Source organism: Pipistrellus hanaki, assembly GCF_964339955.1.
Source record: "Pipistrellus hanaki genome assembly, chromosome: 6".
NCBI classification, from domain to species: domain Eukaryota; kingdom Metazoa; phylum Chordata; class Mammalia; order Chiroptera; family Vespertilionidae; genus Pipistrellus; species Pipistrellus hanaki.
The window spans coordinates 53503472-53531150 of record NC_140508.1 but is presented as its reverse complement, the minus strand read 5'-3'; the positions used below and the strand labels follow the sequence as shown (position 1 = coordinate 53531150).

At 59.5% G+C, this 27679-nt stretch overlaps 1 protein-coding gene across 3 annotated transcripts in view; it reads right to left on the bottom strand.

The window, feature by feature from the left end:
- Nucleotides 1–27679, bottom strand: part of NFATC1 (nuclear factor of activated T cells 1) — a 95940-nt gene extending 68261 nt beyond the window's left edge. The window contains exons 1-3 of one of the 3 annotated variants that reach the window (XM_084888042.1): nt 27252–27679; nt 12798–13896; nt 689–848 (exon numbers count right to left, since the gene is read on the bottom strand). In XM_084888042.1, coding sequence (XP_084744168.1) covers nt 689–848; nt 12798–13896; nt 27252–27378 — 1386 coding nt within the window. In that variant the 5' untranslated portion in view covers nt 27379–27679. Of the gene's footprint in view, nt 1–688; nt 849–12797; nt 13897–22938; nt 23411–27251 lie in introns of those variants that run through there. The other 2 variants (XM_084888043.1, XM_084888041.1) reach the window with 2 other exon arrangements.

The following is a 27679-nucleotide window of genomic DNA, read 5'->3' as shown; positions in this document are numbered from 1 at the left end:
TTCGGGGGAAACGTTCTTGTCATCGCCGCATGGCCTGGAGCTCTGGGGCGAGGCCCGCCCACCCCCAACGTGATGGTCACACCAGGAGCCCGAGGGGGAAGGCAGGGATCACAGCTTCTTAGGTGACCTGTGACCAAGGGAAACTCTGTTGCCTGCCCACAGCCCCCGGGGCCTTCAGACCCACTGCCCGGGGGGAGCAGGGGTCAGGGTTAGGGCGGCAGACGACCCCTGTCCCTGTCACGGTGACCACAGTGCTCCCCGGACACCAGCTCTAACCCGAAACTAAGGTGACCAGACGTCCTGCTTTTTAACAATTTGTCCCGTGTCCCTCGGCGTTTTAAAAAAGTCCCGATTCTTTCCAAAGACTGTCCCGCCCAAAGCGGGATGTCTGGTCACCTTACCCTAAACCCTACTTCCTCCAAAGTGCCGTGAGGGGGTGGCACTGGCCCTGCCGCCGAGCCCCGCCCCCCACGGCTGCAGCTGACCCACCCGCGGCAGCGAGAGGAGCAGCACGGAGTCCCTCCGCCTCTAAGGCACCAGGGACACCGGGCCTTCACCAGCCTCAGAGCATTTCGAGAGACCGGTTGGGAGGGGATAGCTTATTTTTAAAGAGGGAAAAGGAAGAGATGCTAGTGGTCGCCACGAAGCTGCCTGCGGCCCCGAGAAGCCCGGGCGAGCACGCCGGTACCTGCACGCTGGGGTGTCCCCCCGCCGACGCCTTCACGGCCCCCCGGCTGCCCTCCGTCTCGTAGTGGGCTCTGTGGTGGGACTTGGGCTGCACCTCGATCCTCAACTCGTAGGGCCCCGAGTGCGACGGCAGCTGCCAGTCGAGGGCAGGGAGCGAAGGGCTGGAAGAGAACAGCACAGCGTTAGACCCCGCGCATGGCGCCCCCTCGCCCCGGCAGCGAGGCCACGTCCTCACACAGGCGGCTCAGTCACTGAGGCCCGTGGCCAAGGCCTGGCGGGTCTTCGCAGTGAGGCTCCCAGAAAAGATGGGAACATCTCCCGTGGAGGACCTTATAGAGGGCCGCCTGAGAAGGCACATGAATATTCTTCAAATTGTTAGCCGAGCCCGAGGCACTGGCCGAGCACCTTTGTCCAGGTGTCAGCAGGGGCGGGTCTAGATATGTAAATCCAGTAACACTAGGGCCTAGTTAAGAATGCAAATAAGCTCCTTTGACCCTATAAATAAAGCTGCTGCGTGGCTTGGGGGGTCGCTGGCTGCCTCTCCATAAGAGAGGGTGGCACCCACCTAGCACCCAGCTTGATGAATCTATTTCTGCCTCTCTGTCTCTTTCTTTTTTCAATATTTCTTAATCCTCATCTCTTCCACTCAGGAACCTGTCGTTTTCCGTGATGGACACGGAAAACAGAGAAACAGCTCCCCGCAGGACCTCACACTTTCCTCCCGAGTGACAGGCCCAAAGAACGGCGGCACCTCCCCAGGAGCTCGGCTCCAGGCTATCGGGACTTCTTCCCAGCCACAGGGGGCCGCCTGCTCAGGCCGTTTCTCCCTCAGCACCACCTCCGTCACCTCCGGAGACAGTCCATCCTGCAACCTGACCAGTAAAAGTGGGATAGAGACGCGTGAGCGGGAGAATGAGAGAAACGCCAGTCACGGGGCCGGGCATGGGCGCCAGCACCATGGAAACCAGGCTCACCTCTGAGTGACTCTAAAGGGCAGCCGTGGGGGGGGGGGGCATTTCCTGGGTGAGTTCCTGCATCACCTGCTCTGTGTCCCGCACCACGGCCAGGAGCCACCCGAGCACGAGGCCTCCACACGAGGGCCCGGGGAGGGGACGCAGTTTGTGCCTCCCTGCAATTCCCAGACAGACAGAGACTCCAAGACAGCACGTCCGTCTAGACCTGTGGTCAGCAAACTGCGGCTCACGAGCCACATGCGACTCTTGGGCCCCTTGAGTGTGGCTCTTCCACAAAATATCACAGCCTGGGCGAGTCTATTTTGAAGAAGTGGCGTTAACAAGAAGTTGAAGTTTAAAAAATTTGGTTCTCAAAAGAAATTTCAATTGTTGTACTGTTGATATTTGGCTCTGTTGACTAATGAGTTTGCCGACCACCGGTAGTGGTTATCAACGTGCTGTTTCTATGTTGCATTATTGTGTATAAACTGCTGACCTAGGTAACGAGACTACTATCTTTTACTATAAATAGGAAAAAAACAAAACAAAGCAAAAAAAAAACAACGTTAGGTCCATCTGATTCTCAGAAAATTAAAAAAATAAATAAAGAGCGTGAGAGGCGGTGAGGGGGCGGGAGGAACGAGGAGGAAAGTTACAACGTGTCTCCTAGAGCACTTTGCACTTGGATGTCACAGAATGAATCTGTGTGAAGAACGTGCTCTTGTCTCGCTGAGAGTCAGCCACACACTGTGCACAATTTAAAGTTAGAACGGTTCACAGAATACATACTGTATCGTGGACAACGAAAATGATTGCTTTTGCCTGGAAATGCCCGGCATGAGTTTGGCAGCTCCACATAAAGTGCGAGTGCGTCTCTGGTCCGGGCGAAACATGCCAGCTGGCGGCCGGGCGATGCGGTGACTCGCGGCCATCCCTCCTCTCTCCTCGCAGCGCCACCCCAGCTCGGCCGTCAGGAGCGTCAGCCCCAGCCTCGGGCTTTGCTGCCTCAATACAACAGACACGTCCGTGCTTCCAAGTCACCTTCGGCCTCATTCAATTTTTTAGAAATCACACGTGCCCTGGCTGATGTTGCTCAGTGGTTGGAACATCGGTCTGCCCATCAAAAAGTCTTGGGCTTGATTCCTGGTCAAGGGCATGTGCCTGGGTTGCAAGTTCAACCCCCGGCTTCCACATCCATTTTCTCTCCCTCCCCAGCCTCTTCCCTTTCTTCCACATGCTCTAAAAATCAAATAAACAAATATCCTGGAGTGAGGTTTTAAAACAAAACATAAATAAGTAAATGAATGAATGAATGAGTGGATAGTAAGTAAATAAGTAAATAAATAAATACATAGAAGGTAAATACTTTCATGCCACCAGCAGGAACACTGCTGGAAATCTCTAGATTCTTTCTTTCTTTCTTTTAATACATATTTTATTGATTTTTTACAGAGAGGAAAGGAGAGGTATAGAGAGTTAGACACATCAATGAGAGAGAATCATCAATCAGCTGTCTCTTACACACCTCCTACTGGGGATGTGCCTGCAACCAAGGTATAATACATGCCCTTGACCGGAATCAAACCCGGGACCTTTAAGTCCGCAGGCTGACGTTCTATCCACTGAGCCAAACCGGTTTCAGTCGAAAATCTCTAGATTCTATAGTCCTGATTTCTTACCCTACATTTTATTAAAGGCAGAGGGGCCCCAGGCCCGGCCCATCCCAACAGCCTGCCCTCTGGGTGCGAAGACCACTCCGGAGGACACAGAGTCGCCACTCCGGGCCGCTGTGGTGGTCTGTGAGGTAAAACCTAAGATTTCTTCAACAGTGGGACATGGTGCTGTGAGCGTCATGTGAGGAGCAAATTCAAAACCGCAACAGGAGTCATGCACACAGAGGACTGATCGGAACAGTCTTGGGCGCAGGGCTGGCTCACGCCGCCTTTGATTTGCAAAGTCCCAAACACCTTCCTACCCAAAGGCCCCCGCTGGGCCAGGCGCAAGGCCCAGGGGCAGGCCCGAGGCCGCCGAGGCCGCCCCTGCAGAGCCCTCTCGGCTGCTCTTCCAGGGAAAGCCTGCTCGGGACCAGCCGGCGGCTTCCAGAGAACTACATCTCTCTCCTGCCTTCTTGCTCAGGTTCCTCCCTCGTAAAATGGGGGCGATAGGAACTCCACCTCGCTCAGCTGCTGGGAGATCGATAAGGTTCTAAGAAAAGCCTGTCCTCCGTACTCTGGTCTCCTACACACACACACACACACACACACACACACACACGCACGCGCACACGCACACGCACACGCACACACACGGTGCCCACGGAGGTCTCCCCGCTGTCGACAGTGTCCGTTACAGGGACACTGGCGGAAGGGGACACGGATCTCTGCCATTTTCTGTGAACCTGGAATTCTTGCAAAACAAAATGTTTTTAAATGCTGATGGTTGGGCCCGTGTGTGAGAATCAGAGCACGTTCTACTAACATCATCCGCCCCGGAGGGCTGGCCCGCTGCCCTGGCCCGAGTCCGCCCGTCCGTGCAGAGTGCCTGCGATGCCCATCACGTGGCTGCTGTCACTGACACCCTAGGGGTCATGGGCAGGAGCCAGGTGACGGGCGCCCCCCTGGCTCCCCGGTCTCTGCCAGGGATGCTGCGCCAGCCCTGCCCCCGCACTGGGGACGCCCCGGTGATAACGCAGGGAAGCGAGTCATCGCTGTGCGTGGGCAGCCTCCCCAGGTGGAAAAGATGCGGGCCTCCCGGTTTGAATCACCCTGCTCTCGGGGCTGCTGTGACCGTCGTTTCCCATGAGAAAAGCCTTTCATTTTCTGTTGAGCGTTTGCGTTTCCTTCACATAGAAGACGTGTGAAGGATTCTTCTACACACCGTTCACGGTGACCGGACCTCCTACACACTGTGATCCAGAATGGGAGAGCCGCTCAGGGTTTTCCTCCGTCCGCATCTACCACGGGGGGCCACGGCGTCCCACGGCCGCCCACCCCCTCGGCTGCATCTGAGGAGTCGGCCGTGGGGCCCCACAGGGCGGGCTTCTTCCCACGCAGCCCCTGCCGCCCGCCCACCCGTCGGGGAGCTGGTCTGTGTACAGCGGGAGGGTTTCACGAACAGCAGCACCGGCGTGAGGCCCTGCTCCGCTCATGGAGCCCCCGGGGATCCCAGGACACCCTTCTCTGGGCAGACCCTTCGCCGACCTCCACGGTCTCCACAGATGCAGCTCAGCACTCCATTCCCGGCGACGGCCCTGCACCCCCACCCGCCCGGGGGACCTGGACGCACCCCCACCCACGGGAACAGACACTGAGACCGGCAGGTGCACCCCAGAACTCGGAAGGTGGCCTGGGGACAGTTCACTGATGACGATGGTGCTTCAGGCTCATGAGCCGTCCCGCCTCCTCTCGGGCCCCTGGACTGGCAGGGCCCAACCCCTACCCCCTTGAGATCCCAGGACTGAGGGGGCAGAGCAGGCACAAGCCAGGCCTTCAAACCGGGCCTCTCGATTTAAAAACGGAAAACCACCTTCAGGCCATGTCACCAGTAACCAGGGAGAGAGACACAGGCCCGCCGCCCGAGGGCGATCACCACGTGGCCAGACGCGAAGCCAGAGTCGCAGCAATCCCCCAGATCCTGCCCCAATCTGAGGAACACACACGGGACACGGGACAGACGAGGAGCCAGGCGGCACGTGGCAGCTGGAAGAATCGGGGGAAGCGTCAGGCTTCATCCCAGCCGAACTGGGAGGGAGGGGAGGCAAAGCCTCAGGTATCGTGGGACTCAGCAGAGTCGAGGAGTTCGATGACCCTCAGGGGTTCCTTTTAAGTTACTTGTTGGTATCTAATACGATAGCTATGGGACCATAATTCTAAAAACGAGTCCCATCTTCCATCTCACAGTGAACGTCAGGGCACACTAACGGGGGCGGGGGCTGGGATTGGCCGACCCCGAGCTGTTCGTTGCCACGCGTCTGTAATGACCACGAGCTCAACATCCTTCGTAAGAGCGAGCGAACGGCCCCAGGCGCCAGAGGACCAGCTGAGCGGCCCCTGTGAGACTCGGTCTTCCATCTCCACCACCTCCGCTCAGAGGGCTTCAGAACCCAGTTGTCTCTTCGCTAATCCACCCTCTTAAGAGCCCTCCAGGGGAGAAGGCTCCTTGGATACCCCACACAATGCCCTGTGTCAAGAGCCAGGCTCCCCGTGCCCCTCCCAGCCCTGCCGGGCTCAGCGAGGGGCACCCGCCTGTCCGCGGCTGCACCCCTGGGTCCGAGTTTGCATCCACGTCAGCCACCCCACTGCCCGCTCAGTGAGAATCTCAGAGCTCCCCTGCGGGTGAGAGGTTTTCCTCCCGGGGTAGGAACCCAGCGGGGAGGCAGCGTCAGCCGTTTGGGTAAAACCTCTTCGTTCTCAGTTTTCTAAGAGGCAAAGCCCACACGTCCTGCCACGGAGGAAACCGGAGAGCCTTTTCATGGCACCGAAGCCACACGCTCTGGACTTGGCGTGACGCAAATCCACCGCCGGGGAGGGAGCCAGGCTGAACCTTCGGCGTTTCCTCAGGGCGGTGGCCGGAGGCCCCTAGCTGTCTTGTTTGGTCTGTTCTCTCTCTCTCTCTCTCTCTTTCTCTCTCTCTCTCTCTCTCTCTCTCTCTCTCTCTCTCTCTCTCTCTCTCTCTCTCTCGTTTAAAAAAAAGGGATCAACAGTTCTGGGGCCACTGAGGCAGGGTCTCTGGGTCCCCAGAGACAGCATGGGCAGAGCTGCACCCAAACCACCCAGCTCAACAGCCCCCTGACCCACAAGGCAGGCTCTTCCCACCGAGAGCGATGCCTCTGGTAACCTGGGACGTTCCCTACCCCTGGGGAGGGGGGGAGCTCCCAGAGGCAGAACCTGGGACACGAACTGCCGGGCTCCTGCCTGGGACGGGAGAGCTCTGACTCTGCTGGCCCCTCCTCGCCGGTGTCCTCTGACCCCCGACCACACGTTCCGACACGCAGAGCCCTGAGCTCCGGGGATAGGCATCGGCAGGTGCCCACCCCACACCTCCTCCTCACCCGTGGGAAGCGACCTTCGGGGGGACGCGGACATTTCCACGCTGCGCAGGGTCTCCCAGCGCAGGACCACCAGGGCCTGAGACGCAGCCTCCGAGTCTGGAGATCCTAGGGTGAGTCTGCAGGCCCGGGCACCCAGGAGAGAACTGAGCTGTGCCCCCACAGGCCTTCAACAACGCGTCCGGAAAGATAAAGCAGCCGCACACACGGAACACCGGGATGCTGCCTGGCCACTGTCTCTAACCCCGAGTGTGTGGCCGTCTCCCTCTGCACAGACCAGAGCCTGCTCCTCACGGCCAGCGGGGCGGTGTCTGCAGAGGCGAGCCTGTAGGCGCCACGGCTTAGAGACCAACGTAGCCGTGTCGGCCCTTCCATGTTCTCTGCACGGTGTCCCCACCATGGACGTGGGTCTGCCCCCCACACCCCACACCCCACCCCCCACACCCCACATGTAGGTCACATCAGAGCACAGAGCAGCCTGGACTCGACAGGACGTCTCATCGCTTTCTTCACTGAAAGCCGCCTTGTACCTGGGTCAGCCCAGCTTCCAGAACAGCAAACCACACTGTGACACAGAAAGGCACTTCGGCCCTGGCTGGCGGGCTGGCGCAGCTCTGCGGTTAGAGTAGGGGTGTCGAACTCAATCAGAGAAGGGGCCAAAATCTAAAATCCAGCCTAAATTTCGGGCCGAATGGTTTACTGAACAGTCATAAACTGACAATGTCATAAACTGACAGCGGAGTGCAGTGATGACAGCGCGGTGCGGGCCACATTGCAAGGCCTGGCGGGCTGGATTTGGCCCGCGGGCCTTGTGTTTGACACATGTGGGTTAGAGCATCAGCCTGCCCAAAGGAGGCCACGGGTTCTATTCCCAGTCGCGGGCACGTCCCTAGGGTGCAGGTTTGACTCCGGCCCCAGTCAGGGTGGGTGTGGGAGGCAACCAGTCGGTGTGACATGTCAATGTTTCTCTCTCCCCCCTTCCACCTCCTCTCAAAACCAGCCGAAAAAATATCCTAGGGTGAGGATTAGCAAACAACAACAACAACAACAAACAACAACGCCACTCTGGCTCAGGAACCCAAGAACACCGGCAAACAAGTCCCGTTAATGACACGGGAGGTCTAGTTCTGACGGGAGACAACCGCCGTCTCCCGATTAAATTTTAATCTCCCGGGCAGGCGCTATCCGGTTTCCCCGGTGCTGGCCACGCCGGCCACAGCGCTCACGGCGGGCAGGCTCCGCGGCGGCGAGGGGCCCTCCCGCCGCTCTGCTCCGAGGGAACGGCCGGCACAGAACCCGCTCTGCCCTGCCGGTGGCCAATGACACACGTCCTCGCTGGACACATCCTCCCCACCTCTGGGCAGGGGGGCAATGTCCACACTGGACACCGGGGGCGCCCAGGTCGGGCACATGAGACCCAACAGCAGCCTCTGCCCGCACGCACTCAGGGACACACAGGGCGGACCGGGGACTGGCCCGTCGCACGGCTGTAACTCATCTGGCATTTGGATTATTCTGATACCAGGCAGCATTTCAGATCTCCACAGCTCGACTTAAACATCGGAGTGTAAAGCCACAAAGATCCGAATCGTTGTATCCGGCCCAGGACACAGAAGTGCCACGATCCCTCTTTCTCCTAATAACTGACCCTCACAGAACCCCTCGGCAGGGAACCCGGGGCCCACACCCTGCACGGAGGGCTGTGCCGGGGAAGCAAGCCCCGCCCCGGCCCTCCTGGCCGCTCACTCAGTCCCGGGTGTGACTGGCAGGTAACTCTCAGATTGGCAGTCGGGACCGCAGCACCTCCCAGAGGTCAGCTGTGAACTCTGGGACGTGACGCAAGGAGTGAAGGTGTTTGGGCCCGCTCCCAGTAGCCAGGCAGAAAACCGTGAGCTGCCCGAAGGCTACTGAGCCGGCTCAGAGACGTGGCTTAGCTCCGTCCTCCCCGCACCCTGGCACAAGTGGACACTATGGTCTCCATGTCCCCAACAACAGCACCCAGCCCTGGTGCCTGCTCCTCCAACACCAAGTTCGCCCTCTAGGAAGTGCTGTGGCTGGGCTGAGCCTCTGGGGTCCCGCCTGCCCCAGAGGATGCTCCTGGGAGATGGACACCGAGCGGGCCTCTGGTTGCAGAGACCCAGTGGGGGGCAGCTCTGAGCCAGGTGACCACAGGCTTTCGTGCGGGCGAACTGGGGGCCTGAGCAAGGGGCCCGGGCTCTGAGCTCCGTCCTGTCAGCACTCAGAGCTGTGCCTGCCGACTCCAACTGTGTCCCCGACCATCTCCCCAAAGACTGTCGGGGAGCTTTCCCTCGTGGCGTGCAGGTGCTGTGCCCCTTCCGCTGGGTCAGGGGTCAGGAAAAGGAGGAGAAAAAAAAAACCAGAAGTGACATCCTGCTGCCCGGGGTGGGCTGGCCTGACTCTGACCACCAAGGCCCGGCCGGGGCGGAGGCCTCTGTGGAGGGACCTGCCAGCTGGAGTGGTGACTCGCCTACGGGTTTATTTACTCTCACTCCGACTTCAGAACATATGCTTCTGGAGGGATAAATCTGAAAACAGTCAGAACGTATACATGCAACAGGCTTTAGCAGTTTTATCAGAGTTTGGAAGCCAACACTTCTGCCTAGCACAACAGTCATAAATATTTCTGAAATCATCACTATCACAGCCCTAAACCTGAAAGGCACATTTAAAAATCCATGGATGTGGACGTAGTCCCCAGGCCACTGGGCCCTTCGGCTCCGAGTCCACACCGGGCGTCAAGCTTGTGGTCGCCGCCCGCCGTGTTCTGTGAGCAGGAACGTCACAACACGGCTGCTGGCCCAGGAGCCTCCTCAGACGGGACGCACGGAGCGAGCTCCGCCTCCCAACACCGGCGTTATGTCTACGTCCTCGCGGGATACTGCCTCGCTCCGGGCAGATTCAGAGGTGGTCCTGGCGCTGCAGACATTAAACCCCCGAGGTTGGAACTTTCCATGACCTGGATCGGAAAGAAGCTAAACATTCTCATGCACGGAGACGACCCCTGGGCACGGACGCCACCGGGGCATGGCAGACGCTCAGCCCCTATGGGAGACCGGCTGAAGGCACCTCTGCAAATACCACCTAGAAAACATCAGATGCAGTCACGGGCCCCACACGCTCCCGCCGCCCTGGCCCCTGCACCCTCGGGGCCCCTGCACCGGGCAGCCTCTCACGCCCACGGGCGGCCTCGCCTTGTGACAAGGCGGCCCGGGGACGCCGCCATCAGCAGCAGCAGCAGCACCGTCTCCGCAGAAAGAAGTGGGCGGGAAGAATCCCCTCGCCTTCCCAAGAGGCTCGGGGGCCTGACCTGGACACTAAAACTCTGATTTTTTGGTGGGGGACATGGGAGTCAGCGGTAATCTCAATGCATAGCCTGAGCTCGGAGAACAGAAGCGCTGTTCTCCTGAACTCGAAGCAAGTCTGAACTCTAGAACTATGGAATTCTATCAAATCCGGCCGAAGCAAGAAGTCAGCATTGTCTTAACCCCACAGGCCTGCCAGACGTTTTGCTGCCCTTGCCGAGGAGACTCGCCCAGCAGGGAAACAAAGCCACAGCGCCCTCGGGCTCACCGGCACTGATGCCCTTTTCCTGGGGGGACACGGGTACCCCGGTACAGAGGCCCTGAAGGAGGGCGGGGGCTGGAGGGGCAGGCTCCCCGCCCAGGCTGCGCCATCATGGCAGCAGAGTCTGCTGCGTGGCTGACCTGCTGACGTGGCGCTGGCTGCACTTTCTCGGGAAGGAAGTCTGGCCGCCGTCCCCTCTGGCTCCCACAGGGCCTCGCTGCCCCCACGCACCGGCGGGCAGGCCGCAGGGAAGCAGGCGGCCGGGACCAGGAAACACATTGGCCGTGGGGCCCCCCCGGGGTGGGGAAGGTTAGCCTCGCCCCGCGGGGTTGGCTGGTGCCTGCCTCGGGCTTTGTGAGTGCACAGGCATGTCAGGGGCCGCACACCGGACTCGGCTCTGCAACCAACAGATAAAGAGCCGTCGGGCGGCCAAGGCATGACAGGGACGAAGGGCACCTGCTTTCCGACCGCGAATTTAATAAACATGGGCCGGTCCTGCCGACGGCCACTCGCCGGGAACACACCAAGGCACCTGGGAGGGAGAGGCCACCTCACCCCAAATTCACAGGTCATGGAGTCCGCGCCCTGGGACCTCGGTGTGGACTCGGGGTCCTCACAGGGGATCAAGTTACAAAGTGAGGTCCTCAGGCGGGCCCTGACCCACGCTGTCTCTGTCCTCCTCAGTGGGAGGAACTCGGACACAGAGACAGACAGAGAAGGAGGACAAAGGAGGGAGGTCTCCAGGGAGCCAGTTTGGTATTTGGTCCTGGCCAACCAGCACGCAGGGTTTCCCTGAGTTCTTACAACTTCTTAGCACCCCCTGGCTATGGCCATCTTCCTGCTCACGGTTACCACCATCTGTTGCCGATGGCGCTCTGCCTCTGATGTCCGGATTGGAGAGATGCCCCGTGGCAATGGCTATGACCTTCGTGGTCCAGGAACACGCAGAAGGTCATACACTGTGACACGTGGGCGGCTCCGGCCTGGAGGCGGTTAGCTTCTGAATATTCTCCTCCTTCTTTACATAAATGTCATGAAGTAGCGCATCAGGCATAACCAGCCTTAAATTTATAAAAACGCCTCCAAGTGGGTTTTAAGTTCCCATGTTCGTTCATTAATCCCAGGTTCTGAGATACGTTTGTTCGATGACACCTTTGAAAATACCAGCCTTTTGCCCTGACCGGTTTGGCTCAGCGGATAGAGCGTCGGCCTGCAGACTGAAAGGTCCTAGGTTTGATTCCGGCCAGGGGCATGGACCTTGGTTGCAGGCACATCCCCACTAGTGGGTGTGCAAGAGATAGCTGATGGAGGTTTCTCTCTCATCCATCTTTCTAACTCTCTACCCCTCTCCCTTCCTCTCTGTAAAAAAATCAATAAAATATATATATTTTTTAAGAAAAGAAAGAAAATACCAGCCTTTTAAACTTTATCAATTTTTTGGAAGCAAAGAGAAGCTTCGGGTTTGCTTTCTCTTTGAATCCTGACTCCTAACCGTCAGCACCGGCTGCTGGACAACCTGTCAGGTCTCCTCTGGAGGGCCCCGCAGCGCCCGGCCCCCCTGCTCACCCTCCGCACCCGCCCGGGGCACCCTGCGGGAAGCCAGGGCCCTGCGCCCATCTCGCTTCCAGAATCCCTCCAGCCAAACACTGAGCTCACCCCTGCCCGCTCCCCCGAAACCACACGCAGGGCCTCTTCCTGGAGGTCACAGGGGCCTCTTCCTGAGGCGGCCGCCGCCCCTGTCCAACGGGGCCAGGCACGGGGAGGCCCTGGCGGGCACGTCACGCCCCGCCACAGTGCTGCGGGGGCTGCACGCGCCGGGCACCGGGGGTCGTGAGCGGCCCACCTGTTGCGAAAGCTGTTTGGTTAAAAATAAAGACGCCGGGCCGAGTGAGCGGCCCCAGCTGAGCCCCATGCGCCGTTAAAGAGAAGAATCAACAGCCCAAGACGTGAGGCTGGGAACATGCTTGAGCTCCCTGTCACCAGCCCGCAGGGACCGTGCCTCTCTGGGGAGGAGGCGGCTGTGTTGTTCTCCAAACAGCGTGGGCACGTGGGCACGGCAGGGAGCGGCTGCCGCGAGCTTGCTCACTCGGGAGTGAGTGCCCATCTGCACCCGGCACTGCTGACAGCAATGAGGTGGAGACGGGAAGTGGGTGAGGAGGCAGCGAAAACAAACAGGACGGGGATCTTTGGTTTCGAAAAACAAATGCCGAGAGCGCTTCCCTTGGCAGCCTCTGTGGGCCCCAGACTCTGTGTGCAGGAGCCCTAACCCCGCTCCCTATGGGTATCTGCAGGTGGGCTCGTCAGGGGGTGAGTGACGTCTGGAGGCCGGGCTGCAGCCACTGTGACTGTGTTCTTATAAAGGGGTCAATTTGCACCCTGAGACACTTCTGCTGAAGACCAGACTCCCCAAAGTGGCCGCCAACCCCGTGCGGGGAGGTGGTTCTGGTCCGGAGGTGGCAGGAGCAGGGGAGCCCCGCGGCACCTGCACGCAGACCTCCAGCCCTGGGCCCGCCCCGCCCGCTCACCTGGCGTAGGACGTGGGGGACCGGGGCCGGGCCCACGGGTACGGGTGCTGCGGCACCGACAGGTACTGGTCGCAGAAGGCGCCCTTCCGGATGTGCTGGAAGGGGGGGAACTCCTCGGGCGGGAAGTCCGAGGCGGGCGGCGTGGTGCCCAGGTCCTCGCCCGCCGGCTCCACCTTGAGCGCCACCGAGGGCGAGTGGTCCAGGGCCGTCTTGCGGGCCTTGATGGGGACGCCGTCGCCCAGGTCCAGGCTGCTGTCGGTGCTCAGGGCGTTGATGGCGGCCACGATGGCCGAGCTGGTGTACTGCGTGGTGTTGCCCAGCCACGTGTCGTCCGTGACGCTGACCCGCGGCGAGCTGTGCGGGGATGGCGTGGGGGAGTGGTGCGGGGAGCAGGACAGCTGCCGGCCGTTGAGGCCGTACTTCCTCTTGTTGCTCGGGGACGAGGGCCGGGAGGTGCGCGCCCCCAGCCAGCTCTCCTCCGTGACGCTCGTGCGGGGCGAGGTGGAAGGCGAGTGCCTCGGGGAGCCCAGCAGGCTGCAGGCCCCCAGGCCCCGGGGAAAGCCCTCCTCGGGGTCGGTGGTCTTGGGGGACACGCAGGGGGACTGCCACGGGGACGTCTGCGGGGACGCGTACGGGTACGAGTAGTTGGACTCGTAGGACGAGGCCTCGGAGTTGCAGCTGCGGGAGGACAGGCTGCTGGCCGGGCTCAGGCAGGAGGGGTCCCGGTAGGCCTCCAGGTTGGGCAGGCTCAGGGTGGCGGTGGACGGGGGCCGTTTGGAGCTGGGAAGCACGTCCTCCACCTCCACGTCGTGGAAGAACTGGTTGTTGTTGTGGTGCAGCCCCAGGTAGGACGTGATCTCAATGCGGGGGCTCTCCAGGGCCGGGGCTCCGTTGGGCCTGACGTGGCCGGAGGACAGGAAGTAGCCCGAGGGCCCGCCGTCCACGGCGGCTCCGTACCCCGAGGGGTGGCCGGCGGCCGCCATGGCGGAGAGGCCGGGGGCCGCCATCTGCATGTCGTGGCACTGCACCGGCAGCGAGGGGTGCGCTGTGGGCAGGGACAGGCCCGGACTGATGTTGGAGGACACATAGCTGTAATGCTCTGGAAGGAAAAGGGAAAAGGGAAAGATGACGTGAGGGGGGCCAGTCATCACACATGCAAACCCGCAGCCCCGTGCGCCTCGGAATCGGGTCCCGCGTCTCCGCACAGCTCCAGGCCTCACCCCCAGCAGGGCGGCCCTCACGCTGCTCCGATGGCCTCCCCGGGGGAACCTGTCCAGGCAACGATGTTCCTGGGACCCTTCCAGGCTCCCCCGCCTCCACCCCAGCACACAGCCCCCCACTCGGCTGCGCACGGCCCAGCATCCCTCCCCCCAGAGCAGCACCAATGGCCTCCCTGCTTTTTCCTACTCTTTGCTCAGAAGTTGCCTACCCAAAAGCTCTGTCAGAATTCTGAATGAGCCCTTCCCCAGTCCGTTTCCTCTCCTTAGTACTCATCATCATCTTGTGCCTCATCCCTTTCACCAGCAGAACACTAAGTTCCCTGAAGGCAGGAGCCTTTGCCTGCCTCCGTCTACTGTGGTTCACTGTCTCCAGAGCCTAGGACCGTGCCTGGCACATAAAAGGTGCTCCATTCATTTGACAGATGGATGGGTGGGTGGATAGTTGAATAACAGATGGGTAGGTGGGTGAGTGGTGGATGGTTAGATGAATTGATGAATGGATGTAGTGAACAGGGGGATAGATAAGTGGATGGATGGATAGATGAATGGGTGAAGGGATAGACGGGAGGGTGAATGAATGGATGAACAGATGGATGGATGGATGAACAGATGTATGGATAGATGGATAGGTGGATGGATAGGTAGATGAATGGGTGAGTGGGTGGATGAATGGAGAGGTGGGTGGGTGGGTGGATGGATGATGGATGGATGGATGGATGGGTGGATGAGTGGATGGATAAATGATGGATGGGTGGGTGGACTGAGTAGGTGGGTTTAGATAGAGGGACCTGTGCATGCAAAGAGGTTTTAATAAACTAGTCACCATGGAGCTGCTCTAATCACCAGCTACAAAGAAAACACCCCAAGAGTTGGATGGAAGCAGATTCTGGGGTTTCTCTCATATAAGCTGTGATGGTGGCTCATGACCTAGAAAAATCCCTCCTTTAATAAAAACAAAGCAGATAATATTGGCACACAGCTGGATTTAAGAATCATTATATGCTAATTATAACCTCAAGATATTTTAAAAAATCATTACTAGTGTAATTAGTAATTTTTATCAGAAAAGCCACTCTGGATTTCCAGTTTGAAAAGACTTGTTGTGACGTCTTTGTTCTGTGTTATTGTGTGCGGCAGAGCGGATATCCAGGTCGCTAAATAATGGAAACACCCACAAGGAAATTCTATCCTGGCTCCCGCCACAATGACCCACCGAAGACGCCTTATTTGAAGGCTGCGCTGTGTCAGACACCAGCATGCTGGATCTCGGGGTGCTGGCCCACACCCCATGGCCCTTGCTAACAGGAATGGGTGCAGACACCAAGCAGGCTGGGCCCTCTTGTTTCCCAAAACAGCCATCCACCACCCTCGAAAATCCAGTCTTGTAATCCTTGCCATCGAGAGGCTCTTGCTTCGATGGGGCTAAATCCCCCTGGGAAAAACACTGGCTGTTCCCAAGACTGCAAGCCCGCCCCCCCTCCCCCCCAGGCAGCCGGGGAAGAACCCACAGCCGCTTCAACCCTGTGTTGCGAGCGGCCCTTTGGAGAGAGAGCCACAGTGCTCCAGATGCTCAACACGAGTGCCAGGCTCCAAAGAGCCCCCGGGGACACAGAGGCGTGACAAGGAAGAGAAAACAAAGCCATGGCTGAGAAAGTTAGAGGCTGGAGCAGCAGGGATGCCTCATGCTCGGGGTGTGCCTGCCAGGCCCTGCAGCTACACGTCCACAGGGCAATGTCCTGGACATGCAGGTCCTCGCCATCCCCTGCCCGTGGGCTCCCAGGCACCAGTGGGACACTGGGGACAGTCACATGAAACAAGGATGAGCCTCATGTCCACATCCAGGGGAGGCCTGACTCCAGTGCCAGCCCAGCTCTGCTGCCAGTCCTGGGTGGCCACGCCCATGCCACCAACATGCACAGTGACCCTGGCACGCACCAGCACCCTCAGATGCTCACCACCACATTTTGCTTGTTTGTTAATCCTCAGTGGAGGATATATATATATATATATATATATATATATATATATATATTCCCCCCCCCCCATTGATTTTTAGCAAGAGTGGGAGGGAAGGAGAGGGAGAGAGAGAGAAACATCAATGTGAGATCACATTGATGGGTTGCCTCCCGCATGTGCCCTGACTGGGGCACAGATCAAATCTGCAACTTAGGTACATGCCCTTGACCAGGAATCGAACCCTTGACCCTTCGGTGTACGGGTCGATGCTCTAACCCACTGAGTCACACCAGGTAGGGCTGGTCACTGACACTTGCACCACAAAAACTGAAATCAGATGTTAAATCTTGGTTATGATATTTGTAAAAACGCCAACAAGAAGCTAATAACCCTGGAAAGGCACTTCCTGGCAGAGGTCAGGTTCCCTAGGCACTGGGGTCATGGTGACCTCTCAGTGGGGATGTCCCTGCATCCTGTGTGCAGGCGCCAGAGTGTGTGTGTGTCCCCCCACCCCCCCCCGCCCCGGGGCCATGACAAACACCACAGAGAGCACCTGAGCTGGACAGCAAGAGGCCAGGCCTGGGCGCTGTCCAGAGGGACCAGGCCAGGGCAGGCAAGCCCCACAGAAGGAAATCTCACTCCTTCAATCACCAGGAGACGACATGCTACCTGTATTCCTCCCAAAGGGAGTCTGACGACGGCCTTGGTCAATGACGCTTCCTTACAGCCACGAGCAACTTGGCGCACCCCCTCCCACGTGTTCACAGACACGTCCACACGTTCCCACCCCGCGTCCTCTCCGTGGCGGCCCAACACGCCCGGCGTCCCCCCAGATCCGCCAGTTCAATAACAGGACATCAGCATCCCCGCAGCCGGCAGGTGTCGACAAGTCCATGTGACTGGAGGTAAAGTCCGACATCAGCCAGGCTGACCAAGAGCGAAGCCCCATTCTGTCACTGTGATTACGGTTATTATCGTTAAATGGTCAGAAGGTAGGATATTAGCAAAGCGAGTGTGAAACCGAATTGTATACCTACAGGGCAGGTCGTTAAGTAATTAGACTCCAGCAAACAGCTCTATTCTGTTTGACTTGCCCCACCATTGAGTGTAGGTCGGAGAGAGGCCTGCCTGCCTTCGCTCTGGCATTCTTCAGATGACTGCATCTTGGTCCCACACGGATGCTAAACCGCCCGGAGCGTGCGTTTCCTCCACAGCCACAGGTGCTGGCGGCTCACCCCTTCCAGGCTCCTCCTTCAGGAGTGGGGGTCCCCCGATGTCCCACCAGCCCCCTGCAGACCCGCTGCAGCCCAGCACCCCTGCACTGGCTGGGCACCCACAGGGAACTTGCTGGCCTTTTCCTAGTCCGGACACGCACTTTCCTGGCACAATGAGACAGAGCCGGGGGTCACTTCCTGTGGTCTCCGCACCCCTCCTGCTTTGGGGCAGATGTCCCTGGGAGCCCCCCACGAGCCCCCAGGCTGCAGCTACAATCCACACGGCCCACCTGCACCGGTCAGACTTTGCTCCCTGGGGACCAGAGCTTTCCCGACATTTAGTCCTTGAGGTGGCAACGTCCCTGTGACAGGAACAAGCACCTCCCTCCCTCCCCATCTCCCTGCCGCCGCCACACACACACACACACACACACACAGAAGGAAGCAGCCCCTCCACTCAGGGCTGCCCATGAGAACAGGCCCCACACTCACACCCATGCTGGGCCCACTGTTTGTATCTGCGAAGCAGCAGACGCTCTAACGTCCATAGAAAATGAACGTTCACATCAAAGAGAAATCGCCATCTCCACAGATGCAGCAGGAGGCACGTGGAAATGTGACGTGTGGCTGTGAAGTTGGATATGAAGTTGCCGCCCAGCACCGCTGGGTCCTGCCCCTAAGGAGCCCTGGGTGTCCTTTCCAGGAGGCACCAGCCCCTCCTGGGCCTCGGAGGAGGTTTTGGACCGATCCCTACACTTCCTGCTCAACTAAAAAAAATATTATGCATATCTATGACATATTTTAAGAGCTATAGCTAGCCCAACCAGCATGGCTCAGTGGTTGAGCCTTGACCTATGAGCCATGAGATCTTGGTTCGATTCCCAGTCAGGGCAGGGCACGTGCCCGGGTTATGGGTTTGATCCCCAGTGTAGGGCGTGCAGCTGACTAATGATTTCTCTCATCATTGATGTTTTTCTCTCTCCCTCCCTCTCCCTTCCTCTCTGAAATCAATAAAAATATATTTTAAAAAATTAAAACAAAGAGAGTTATAGCCAATCCCACAGCTGAACCATTTGTTGGCAGGAAGGTAATTCTGAGAATTAAAAAAAACCAAAACTCTAGCCATTAACAGAGCAAGTCTGGGGGCTCCCCAACAGCTGCCCACAGGGCTTTGCCTCTTGGAAGGTTGGGGATAAACTGGAGGGGAGGGGGTGCAGAGTGAGGGGCAGTTCTGTGTGAGCACAGCGTCCACTGACAACCAGAATATTCCGGGAAACAGCCTTCATTTAAATAAACCTAAGTCTGCCGAGGAGGAGGAGGAGAAAAAACACAAAGCCTTTATTTAAAAACAAGAAAAGGCTCACCCAAGCATGAGTTCTCCGTAATTGGACAAATTTTGAAATGAAGGCCCCGAACGGGTGAACCTGGTCATAAACACCCCACGGAGCTGATGACGAAGCTCTCTCTTTAGAACAAAACCACGAGGAGGTGGAGTCCGGGCCTCCCGCTCCACTTCATTTGGTTTTATTACTAACAAACCTGCGTCCAGGCCTGAATCGTTTGATTATTCCAGGGGACCCCATTTACACGGAATGAGACTATTTCCAGTAACTTTCTGAACGGCCCTGCGAAGTTCAGGCCGATTCACGTCGGGTCAGGAGCCCCCGGGGAGCTCAGCACCCATCGGAGTCGTTTTCTGCGGGCGCTCCCGGGCCCTGGCCCCCTGCCGAGGAGGGTTCATTAAATTACAGCGCAGGTGAGTACAAAGCCGCAGCAGGAGCTTAAGCAAACACAGGGAGCTTATTCAAAGCAGTTCACTATCATAAAAGTAATAAAACCGTGGCTCATCCCAGGAAGACCGGAACTGCCCGCCCCTTACGCTCCTCACTCTCTGGCGCCTGCACCCTCCTGGCAGAGCACCGTCCCAGGCGCTCTGGGGCAGGATGATGGACACGGTGTGAGCAGGCGGGACCTGGCAGCTGGCAGGGGTTTGTGTGGCTCTTAGGCTGGTCCAGCACCCACTGCAAACTCAACGCTCAGCAAATTGAGAAAAGCCAGCGTTGTCAGAATGATCGAGTCTCATTCTGATAAGTAATTTATTTCAGAGCCCCACACTCTTGTTCTTTCTAAACCACCACCCCAAAATGTTACCCACGTGCTGTGCTTTCTGTGAAGGCCAACAGTGCCCGGTGTCATGCGGGCACCCACCACTACCCTGTGAGGGCTGCCCTTCCGCAGCTGTGACAGTGGGACCCGGGTGGGCGGGTGGAGAGACACGGGCCCAGCACCTACTGCGCTGATGCTCGGCACACGTGGGGCCTTGTGACCACTGAGCAGACCTTTCCAACAGGAATCTCCCCTCTGGCCCCTGAGCATCCTGCGGTCTTTTGCAAACTCTGAGAGACACACAATGACTTTTACTTTTCTGCCGTGTTTGCTGGGGTTGAGCCACGGAAGATGAGGCTAGAAATAGAACTGACATGAGTGACTGCCAGGCCCCGTCCTCCCAGACGCCTGGCCGGACCCCCATCCGCTGGGCAATGGGGCTGCTGCCCACGCAGCAGGATTATAATTTTGCAGGTAATGGAAACAAAACAAAATAAAACCAAAACACGTTCGATGCCCAGACCAGCGTTATGACATGTTTACTGAGAAGCAGCGAGAAGCGCTACCTGAGGGCGGGGGACTGGGCGGGCCCCACAGATGACAGACAGTAGCTTCCAAGGGTGCCGCTAGCCCAGGAGCTGCCCGGAGAAGGCTGCAGGCAAACACCCCCAGAATGTCCGGTGAGTGAGCCCCCCGGGCCCTTCCGAGGGCCCTAGGCCTGGAGCCCCCGCCTTAGGTCCTTCCCTCTCATTCTGTTTTTCCGGAGCTAAAACCAGCACGTTGTTCCTTAGTAGCCGTGGTCTGCCTTTGACGAACATAATACAGGATTAAAATGCCCTCCATACAAGCAACGGTCTCTGAGGGCGGCGGGGCCACTTGCATGAAAGATAGAGGGGCTTGTCCTGAAACGGTGAAGGCCTTACCCCACCCCACAGGCGCCCCCCTCCCCCCCAGCTTCCAGGGCCTCCCTGCGGGGGGACGGAGTTCCCAGGGCGGAATCCCACCCTGTGTCTGTGGTGGGGCTGACCTGCACATGAGCAGGGCTCCGGCTCTTCACGGCACCTCACTGCTGCTGAGAACGGACGTGAGGATAAAAATACCTCCAGAGATGTCCCTTCCTCACGGGAGAGACGAAATGCCGCCCACCAAGCCTGCGGAGGGGCGCAGACTGGCCGCACTGAGCTGGAGGTGGCCCGACTGCTGGGGAGACTCCAGCCAGACCCAGAGGCCTGGCCAAGTTCCTCCGGAGTTGCCAGGGTGACAGTATTGGCAGTGGTGGACCGGCCAAAATAACGAAGCAAACAGGAGCCCTGGCGGCAAGCTGGGCCACACCCGCCTTCCAGCTGACAGCAAGCAGCTCTTTCCTAAGACCCAGAGGTGAGCAGGAGACCCACTGCCAGCCTTCTGTCCCCAGGAGGGGGTTGGGGCCAGTGGACAGGAAGATAGAAGGGTGCAAACAGCTCACCTACCCAGCCCAGTGCATGTTATTTTTAAAATTCTCTTTTCTTTCTCACAAGAAATGGTTGCTGACTGTCTATTTGCACCTGCTAGGCCCTCCGGGAATAAAGAACCCCAAGACCCAGCCATTCCTGTGAAGGAACAGGGAAGACAGAAGCCCATCAGTGCCACACAGCCAATAGGAGCGTGCGGTGGCCTAAGTGACAGGGGGACGAGGGCTAACCCATCCCTGTCCCCTGGAGGACAGGACACTGAGGTTTCCGCTCTCACGTCACAAGGAATGGTGACCCAGGTGAGGGGCTGGGCTGCCTGTGGCCAGGGCTGACCTGTCCTGCTGATGAAGTGCCTGCCTTTGTGCTCAGCATGTGCTAATAAAGCTGTGCTACCAAGCTTACCATGGGTCTCGGCATTAGTCACTCATTCATTTATTTATATCCAGGCCCAGCCCGGAGATCATGTGAAGGCATTGCTACCACCCATTCAGAGCTGGAGAATTGAAGGTAACAACTTAATATAATAATGTAATAACTTAATGATTAATAAATATAGCATACAGCTAATAAGAACAAGAAGAAAAGACTTTATTCATAATAGCCAAAACTTGGAAGGAACCAAAACATCGTTCAGAGAGTGATAGGTGAAGGAGGTAGGGTCCATCTGGACAGGGGAATATTATTCACCACAAAAGAGAAATGAGCTGCCGAGCCATGAAAAGACTCGGAGGAACCTTCCATGCATACTGCTAAGTGCAAGGAACTGCTCTGAAAAAGCTGCATATTGTGTGATCCCAGCTATGTGACATGCTGGCCTTGCACACCATGAAGAGGCCAGGAGTGCGGTTCATGCTTGCACCTGTCATTTGCCATCTTTGCTAAATGAACGGAAAAGTGGTTGAACTCTCAGGAAGAGGGTCTTCCCGTGGGGAGCTGCACACAGAGCCATGGGCAGCTAGACCCAGGGGGAGTCCAGGCCTCGGATCTCTCCCACTGCGTCTGCCTGGGCGCCCATGCCTCCAGGGCCTGGAAACCCACAGCCAAGGAGGACACGGGGAGGCGGCTGGAGAGTGAGGATAAGGAAGATCAGGCAGCCTCAGCCTGATCAGAACATTTATTTATCTTTTTTAAAACAACCAGGGTGTTACGGTCTTTAAAAGAAGAGCGGTGAGCGATATGGAAAATATTACACGATTGTTGCAGAAATGGCCACAGTGCCAAGTGTCCTGAGTGCAGCCTCATCGCCTCACCGCCTCGTGGGCACTGACAAGAGAGCGGACCCCGAAGTCGCCACCGAACGAGAGGGTTGAGAAGGGGCTCCTGGCTTTCCCTGAGCCACGGCCTGGCAGACAGACCGGGATTTCCCAGCAGCTCTTATTCCAGAGCTCCCGTGCTAGGGGGCAGCGGGTCCCTTTAGACAGACAAGAGAAAATGAAAGAAAGAAAGACACCCTCCCCCGGCCCCAGGATTGGGCTGCTTCCACTTTAACTTCCTTCTGGGAGGGGCTAGGAGCCCAACAGATGGGGGGCTCCACGGCCCCCCTGCCCTCTGGCAGTGACCATTCACCACCTGTCCCCAGCCACTGTCCAAGTTGGGCCTTGGACGCTCCTGTGCCCTGGCCCAGCGGCGCAGCGGCCGCCTGGGGCCAGCGGCCCCTCAGCAGGAAGGCCCCAGAGACCAGCACAGTGACCCACAGGCAGGGGCCCGATGCGCCCTGACACCCGAGCGGTGGCCCCAAGCGGCTTCCCAGGGTTTCCCTCCGCCCACCGGCCACTCTACATTAAACCTGACCTGTTTCCTCCTGCTCCACAGGGGCCCAGGCACCCCACACCGGAGTGGGGGGCACTATGGTGCTGCCCTGACCTGGGCAGGGGGTGGGGTCGGGGACCAAGGGGCAGAGGAGCAGAGAGCCTGGGAGAGGCTGCTCTGGCCCCAGACTGTGTCCCCAGCCTGGCTCTTCCCGACCTCACCCTGCCTGCTGACTCCCGTACCCCCAAAACCGCCACCCACGACCCCTGTATCACTAGGACCTGCACCTCTGGGCCCTCTACATCCAACCCTTGCACTCCCGGGTCTGCACCCCAGCGCCCTGGACAATGCACCCCAGACCCACAACTGCTGCCCGGTACACCCAGACCCTGCACCCGTCTCCCCTGCACCGTGGGCCCTGCACCTCCAACCCGCGCGGACCCACCTGGGGCGACCCCGGCGCCCTCGTCGCTCTGGTTAAACTCGAAAAGGAAATCAAAGTCGAACTCCTGGTCCTCCTCCAGCCCCGTCATGTCGGGAAGGCCCGTCCGGAGTGGGAGTCAAGAGTCCAGGGTCTGGGCTTCAGGGTCAGGGCCGGGGTCGGAGGTCGGGGTCCAGGATCGGAGTCAGGGTCCGGGATCAGGGGTCACTGCCAGGGTCCGAGGTCCAAGATCGGGGCTGGGGTCCGGGGTCCAGGGTCAGGGTCCAGGGCGGGGGCCGGGACGGGGGCCGGGACCCCGGGAAGCCGCTGTCGGGTTTGCGGCCAGAATCGGGTGTGGGGCTGGGGTGCGGGCCGGGTCCGGTGGGTCCCGGGCCGGCCGCGGGCACCTGTGGTCGCCGCCCCGCTCGGCTGCGCCCTGCGCCCTGCGCCCAGCCGGCCCCGGTAACGTGACTCCGGCCGCCCCTCCCCCGCCCCCGCGGGCCCCTCCCCCGCGTTTCCGGGTTCACACAAACAGCCCGGCGGCCGCGGCCCGAGTTTTAAATAAACTCCGGGAGCAGCGCACGCCCGCTGCTCGTGTCCCGCCCAGCGCCCCGCCCGCGGGCGAGACCCCGGAGGGTCCGGTGGGTCCCGGTGCGCGGGGGCAGCGGTCCTGTCCGGGACCCTCGCGTCCTGCCCCCCCCCCCCCCCCCCCCCCCCCCCGGCTTCTCCGTGACCCCAAGCGGCACACAGAGCAGCGCCTGCTCCCCGGAGCCGCGGCGACTCCGGCCAGGCCCAGGGACTTGGTTACAACTTTGTTTCTGTTAAAGCAGCGCCTGCCCGCCCGTCCTCCGGGGCAGGAAGGAGGCGGCGCTTCCCGCCGGGGCCCCCCATCCGGGCCGGACCCCGCGTGCCCCCGCAGCCGCGCGGCTCGGGGAAGCGCAGGGGGCACAGGGGGCTCCGGTTCGGCTGCCGCCACCCCGCGTTCACGCCCCGGCTCCCGGGCCTTTCTTGCCGCCGCGGTCTGACCCCCTAGGCCCGCACCCTCAGGCAGCCCTTCTCCGTCACACCCCCGCCTCCAGTCCCCAGCCTCCAGGAGCGCACCGCTCCCTCCTGGGCGCGGGGAATGGCCCCTTGGGGCTGAGAGGAGGAGGGCCGGGGTGTGAACCCCAGGGGGCCCAGAGCAGCGCACCCATCGCCCTCTGTCCTTCTCCCAGCTGTGTGTGCTGTCCCCGGGGTCCGGCACCCCCTCCAGCCGGCATCTGCAGCGGGAAGAAGGGGCAGTGAAGGCCACGGTGCCCAGAAGCACACACTGGGCATTCCAGTCCGAAGGGGGAGAGGGCAGTGGCACCAGACCCGCCATGGCAATCCTGCTGCTCACCCGCCCTCCTTTCTGCCCTACAGGCCCTCTGCCCTGGGGGCATGGCTTTTTCCAGAAGCAGGGACCCCCGCTAGTCACGTGACCCCCGTCTGCACCCCCAGAGCTGCTCCCCCGTGACCCTTTGCCAAGGGCTGGTTTTCTCCAGTGATAAACTATAGTTCACTTTGGCCTGATTTAGTTTCTAATAATAGTTCTCACTTTGAGATGTATGTTGGAGGGTTGTTTTGTTTTAGTTTGCTTTTTTTTGCTGACCTTCAGGCAAATGGAAGTTCTGTTTTTCTGTTGAGAAGCCACAGCATCTCATTTTCTCTCTCTTCGTGTTTTTGTTTTTTTTTTAACTTCAGCCACCTTCTCACCCCCGAAAAATTGACACACAAATAACAGCCCTCCTCATCTGCTTAGATGAAAACCTTTCGCTCGACTGTCCTGGAGAGGTGGTGGGCACTCCTCGGCCGTGCCCACCTGGTCCCTGGGCCGTGCCCACCTGGTCGCTGGGCCCTGCGGGATTCAGGACTCAGGGCTGCTCTTCCCAAGGCTGAGCTGGCCCCTACTTAGTTCCAGATCCCCAACCAAGGTGACTAGCTGGGGTGGCCCTTTTAAAAAACATGGTCCTCTCACCAGCACCCCAGGACTCTCATCTTAAAAGTGATCAGAGCTATTTGCCAACTCAGCAGACACTCCTGTCTCGATGGAAGTGTTTAGCTTGGCGCTTCCCAGGAGGCTGCGGGTGTTCCTGGTGCGCGTTCCAGCCCCGGGTGTGATCAGCGGGGCGCCAGCGCCCTTCTAATCTGGATTAGGAAACACGGCCGAGAAGTTAAATGGAGGGAGCGGGAGCCGGAGAACAGGGGTGCTTTGTTCTGTGCTGGGAGCCTGGGGGCAGGAGTGTGAAGCAACCTCGGAATGGGTGGGTGGGTGGCTACCTACAGGCCTGCATTTCTCCGCATTCTGCTCAGGGAAAACAAGCTGGGGACATCACAAGCAGCAGCGCCTAATGAGCTGCAGCCAAGATGCTCTTAGACTCGGGGAGGCCAGCACCTAACGCCTCCCTCGGAGGGCCTCCGTGGGGACAGGTCATCCCCGCAGCCCTGCAGGGCGACCTGCCGCAGATGAAGGGCCTGTCTTTATGAAGGATCAGGTCCTACCTTCTGGTTAGTCTAACCTTGTCCTTATAAGATACATCATTACTTGTTTAGTCAAAGGGCACGCTGCACCTGGCCCTGGGCCGGCCCCAGAAGCATTCTGAAATGCATCTTGTTCAGCGGGAAACAGGAAAACTCGGGGCCGCCCCCAGGGATGGTTTTTCCTCTGATCAGAGTGAAAAGGTTCTAGGCTGCAGGACGGACCCCTGACTGTTCGAGTAAAAAGACAAACTGGACTTTTTAAAGCAGTGATAAAAAAAAAAATACGTGGGGGAAACTTTGAAATAAGTGTCCAAGGGTTTCAATCAAAACCTCAAGAATTAAAAAAAAAAAAGTTTTTTTTTTTTTTTAGTAGCAAGGCTGGTCCCGTACACATTTCTTGATGTTTGCATTTTGACAATTTCTAAGTTGAGGTGGAAGGGTAAGGACCCTACGGGATGTCTTCCTGCCTTGACTCAGAATGTGTGGAAAGCCGAGTGAGAGACCCCAGGCCTCTGAGGCGGGGAGCCGGCCCCGGGCCTGTGGTCTGGAGCCTCTGCCAGAGGGAACCCGCCCGCCCGCGGCTGGCAGTCTTCGGAAACTGCATCTAAGGCCTGGCGCTGGCTGGAGGGAGCAGGAAGCGGCAGGGCGTGCTTGCTAGCGCCCCGCGGAAGGATGCCCGCCTTTATAAAATATGAGGACTCATTACCCACGGGCAGGTTTGCCAGCTTTCTTCAAGTAACTTAAACCGCTTCGGCGCGCCGATAAGGCCTTTGGGAAGATGTCGCCCCGCTTCCCTTGTGCGCTTGCCATCCCGGTTCCTCCCCGGGGTGCTAGTCCCCCCTCTCCCCAGGGTTTCTAGGCACCTGAGGGAGCTCCCCCTCCCTCCAGAGGTCCCGGCTGCTCGGCTCACCGATGGTTCTTACAAGGTAGTGCCACAGGGGGCTGTGGCTGAGCTTGCCCCGCGGAGGGGGTCGCGTTCACTGCCCGCCCGCGGCGGCGGCGACCGCCCAGACGTGCCATCCTGTGACTCTGAACCGGCGGCTGGAAACTGTGCGGCCCCCGTTCAGAGTGTCCCGAAACGTGTTCTGCGGTTGGAACTCTGGTGTCCATGGGACGGGAAACCGCCAGAATCAGGGCTGCCTTCGGACAGCGCATCTGATAGCTTTCAAATCCTACATCCGGCCTCCAGCCCGAGGGCTCGGTGTCGGCTCGGGAAGGCGGCGGAGGCGGATTTGGAGGATGAGCCTTGGAGAGAGCGCTCGCGGAGGGGCGAAGTCCCCCCCGCCCCCCCCCCCCCCCACACACACACCTCACGTCTGACTGGTCTTTGAAGCCAGTGGGTGGCCTCCCCCCACAGGGCAAGGAAACAACAGACCATTCTTCGCCCTCCCCTTAGACAGCTCTTCATCCCCAAGGGTCCTTCGTGGATCTGATGGTCCTACCCTCGCCCGGTCCTCAAACCGCCCGCTTTGAACCGAGTTTCTACCGCCGCCGGGATTCAAAGCGAGAAGGCTGCACCAGCCAAGGCCGAAAGCGCGCACTCAGAGCTGGAGGAGAGGAGACACCTATTGGCAAGAGGCAGGCGCGCTCGAAATCAGGGCTCCGCCGGGGAAACACCAGGGGGACACCGCTTCCCAATCCGTGCTGCGCGCCCGCCCGCCCGCCAGCGCGCCGGGACCCGCGCCCTCCGCGCGCAGACGCCGCCGGGCCAGGGCCCCTCCCCGGGCCGGACCCCGGGGGCTCGCGCGGGGGCACCGGCGCGGGGGCTATGGGCGCAGGGCTGGGGGCGCTGGGGGTCCGTGTTCGGGGGGGTGGGGGCGGCAGCCTCACGGGCTTACCTTCCTCCGCCGACTTCATGGTGCCGCCGGCGGGCGGCGCGGGCCCCAAAGTTTCTCCTCTCCCGCAGCCGGCAGCCGGAGAGCCGAGTGGAAACTTGGAAGGGACTGGAAAACTGGTGCTTGGCATCCACGCGGCCGCGGCAGCGCGGAGCGGGAGGAGGAGGAGCGGGCACCGCCGGGCTCGGGCTCCGGGGAAGCTGGCTCCCCGGCGGGCGGACGCGCTGCCCGGGCTCAGCGTGGCGCGCCCCGGAGGAGAAATGTCACCCGGGGGCGTGTGCGCGTGCGGCGGGGCGGCCGGGGCCCCAGCGGCGTGGCAGTGGCAGTGGCAGAGGCTAGGAGGGGCGCACCCGTGCCCGGTCCCCACGCTTGGCAGCCGGATCCCTCGCAGCGGCTGTGCCTACGAGTCCGGAGTCTCAAAGTCTCGCTCT